General features: G+C 35.8%; 1 protein-coding gene across 1 annotated transcript in view; it reads right to left on the minus strand.

Moving 5' to 3' along the window:
- Positions 1-962: 962 nt before the first annotated feature.
- The window catches only part of LOC109237272, a 5,190-nt gene continuing 3,156 nt past the window's right edge, over positions 963-2,996 (minus strand). Inside the window, exons 4-5 of the mRNA XM_019403562.1 lie at positions 2,618-2,804; positions 963-2,358 (exon numbers count right to left, since the gene is read on the minus strand). Of these exons, the coding sequence (XP_019259107.1) occupies positions 1,388-2,358; positions 2,618-2,804 (1,158 nt within the window). The 3' untranslated portion in view covers positions 963-1,387. The remainder of the gene's footprint in view (positions 2,359-2,617; positions 2,805-2,996) is intronic.

Below are 2,996 nucleotides of genomic sequence, written 5' to 3' on the forward strand. Positions count from 1 at the left end.
TAAGTTTTACGAAAAGAATAATAATAATTTTTATTTAGCATTGACTTAAAGGTCAAAGGGCATAAGTGAACCAAAAAAGTGGGTGGAGAGGTATTTTTAGCCCAATAGGTGGATGAAGGATATTTTTAAACCTTTTCCAATAGTATAGGGGTATTTTGAACCTTTTTCCGTTCATTAAGTTAAATGACTAATGATTATTTTGTAATTATGACTTTTTTATTTAAACTAATTAAATATTCGGGTGCTTTGATACGGCTTGGATGTTACAATAATCCAACACCGATGCAGCGACATTTTTGAAGGATTTGAGCAATATAGTTAACCATTAATGGAACACCAGAGCTAACAAGATCAAGATCGCACTTCTATCTCTAAACCATATAGTATAAATATTTGCCATGCTCCTACAATTGGCACAAAATTGTTTCAAACCTGGCTGGGCATATATTGAAAGAATAACAATTGCATGTAAGTTACTTTAACAATGCCTAGTTCCATGAACATAACAATAACAACAACGGCCCAGTAAAATTTCACTACTAGGGTCTGGGAAAGATAATGTATACGCAAACCTTACCCCTACCCCGAAAGGATAGAGAGACTGTCACCGAAAGATCCTTGGCTCATGAACATAAAGGAAGACAAATAAATACAATGCTCTTAAGTAGATCAATCAACTTTAATAGTAGCATATATACTTGGAAATTTTAATTCTTGATTTTTCTATAGTATATAAAATTTGTATATTTTTTTATATGCAACACACAGAAATATATATATGTATGTAAATAATATACATTTTTCGGCTATTATTTTAAAAACGACTATACATTATCATTTTTCCTTATTCGGCCTATCCGTTTAACCCGTCCAAAAAGAGCCCAATCTGCCCATTTAACTACCAATGATACCTAGTTCCATAACATAAAGGAAGACAAATTAGTACAATGCTCTCAAGTAGGTAAATCAACTTTAATAATAGCATATATACTTGAAAATTTTAATTCTTGATTTTTCTGTACAAGTAAAATCCCCTTCTTCTTTTTTCCATGTAGAAGGTTTTACTTTACATCCTTCCTTAAAATCCTTCAAATAAATCAACTTTAATACATATATACTTACAACAACAATAACAACCCAGTGGAATCCCACAAGTGGGGTCTGAGGAGGGTAATGTGTACGCAGACCTTATCCCTACCCTGTGGAGGTAAAGATGTTGTTTCCGAAAGACCCTCGGCTCGAGAGGAAGAATAAGAACAAGTAAATAATAACAACAAGGCCAGGAATTAATACATATATACTTGAAAATTTCAATTCTTGATTTTTCTGTACAAGTGAAATCCTTTTTTTTTTTTTTTCCTTTTTTTGGTCTTTTAGGCCAATTTTCTCAACCCCTTCTCTTTGCTAAGTGAAATGTTTTCTTTAAGAAATGATTAGCAAATTTATCATTCCTATAACAAATTACCCTCAAGATTGTATTAGCATCTGATCTATTCCATTTTCCTGTTGTTGGTGGCATAGGTAGTTTCTGTCCTGTTCCCACAACTCCCATTCCACTACTTTCACAAGCCACACTGCTGAAATCTTCTACTAATTGTTCAGTTGTCTGTCCCATTAATGCCACAACCCCTTCAACTATTTTAGCTTCTTTTTCCACCACATCTTCTAGTATTAAACCTTCTCCACAAGTACAAAATACTCTCTTTAAACTTTCAAAATCTTCCTCAATCATCTGATGATCCATTCTTGAGAAGTTTCGTCGGCTTCCACCGGCTAGTAAAACCATAAGATAGGCCTCAAAAGATGCCTTCATCACTTCTTTGAGTGCTAATGGTTGAGCTCGGTCGATGAGAATGGCACATAAAAGTGTCAGGTTCTGCTTAAGTATCCTTAAAGCTGGTCGAATACGTGCATTTTCAACATCATTTACGTATAGGCTTGCGTAGAATACATTGTTGGAATCGAAGAAGATCAGACGATAAGCTGCAACTTCTGATACGTGTTGAATGGCTTCTTGGATGGATGAACGTGTTGGATCGAAGAAGGAACAACATGCGAGCTGTCTATTCTTGTTGTAACGACTTCCTGGAGTAGCGATAACTCTTGAGGAGAGCGATAGTGTTTTGTCGAGGGAATTGAGTTGCTGAAGAAGGTAATGCAAGGTGTTAAGCCTTATATAAAGGCGTTGAGTTCCTCGGCTTGTTGAAGGGCGCGGATTGTTGTCTTCGTCTGTCAAATGCTGGTTCGGATCGTTTGATCCAACACTACAAGCAGCTTTCTTCCACAGTTTCACAAATCTTGAGTCTTGGCCACATCTTGTTAAAGGAGGAAGTGTAGGCATAAAACTCTGTTTTGACCCTGCAGATAAAGGGATTATTACACAAATAGCCGGTTAGATTCATTGTTTACTTTTCTTAGACAGTATAATATGGTTTACACATATTATACATGAATCATAGATATATTCTACATCCGATGGCTATTCTTAGCTTAAGCGGTTGACTGAGCGGCTATTTAGGTTAATTCTTCGCATAAAACCAAAAAACATTTAAGAACATAAACTATTTGAGCATCAAAAATGACTTTGGGCTATGAATTTTGAGGGAGAAGTTCTTACCACATGATGCAACAAAGGTAACATAATCTTTGAATAGTTGCTCTATGCCATCAGCAAGATCATTGACTAAATTCTCAGTGATGATTATCGGAATTTCGAAGAAATTGTCCACTGCTTCCTTGGCATGTTTCACTAGATCAATGGCTGATTGTGCATATGGCTCGCTTTTGGATTTTGGATTCCATGTCTGCATAAAAAATATTTTTCATTAGTTAACTCCTTCTAGTATGAGTATGGACCGAGGCAGAACCAGAATTCTAACTTTTTGGGTTCAAAGTTTTAGAATTGCGGCTTCAAGTGGTTGTTAATACAAATATACTGGTTGAGCATAAGTTACTAGGTTCTGTCGAGCCCACATACAGGCTTCTAGCTCCCCCCC

The sequence above is a fragment of the Nicotiana attenuata genome, unplaced genomic scaffold (assembly GCF_001879085.1).
Source record: "Nicotiana attenuata strain UT unplaced genomic scaffold, NIATTr2, whole genome shotgun sequence".
NCBI classification, from domain to species: Eukaryota; Viridiplantae; Streptophyta; class Magnoliopsida; order Solanales; family Solanaceae; genus Nicotiana; species Nicotiana attenuata.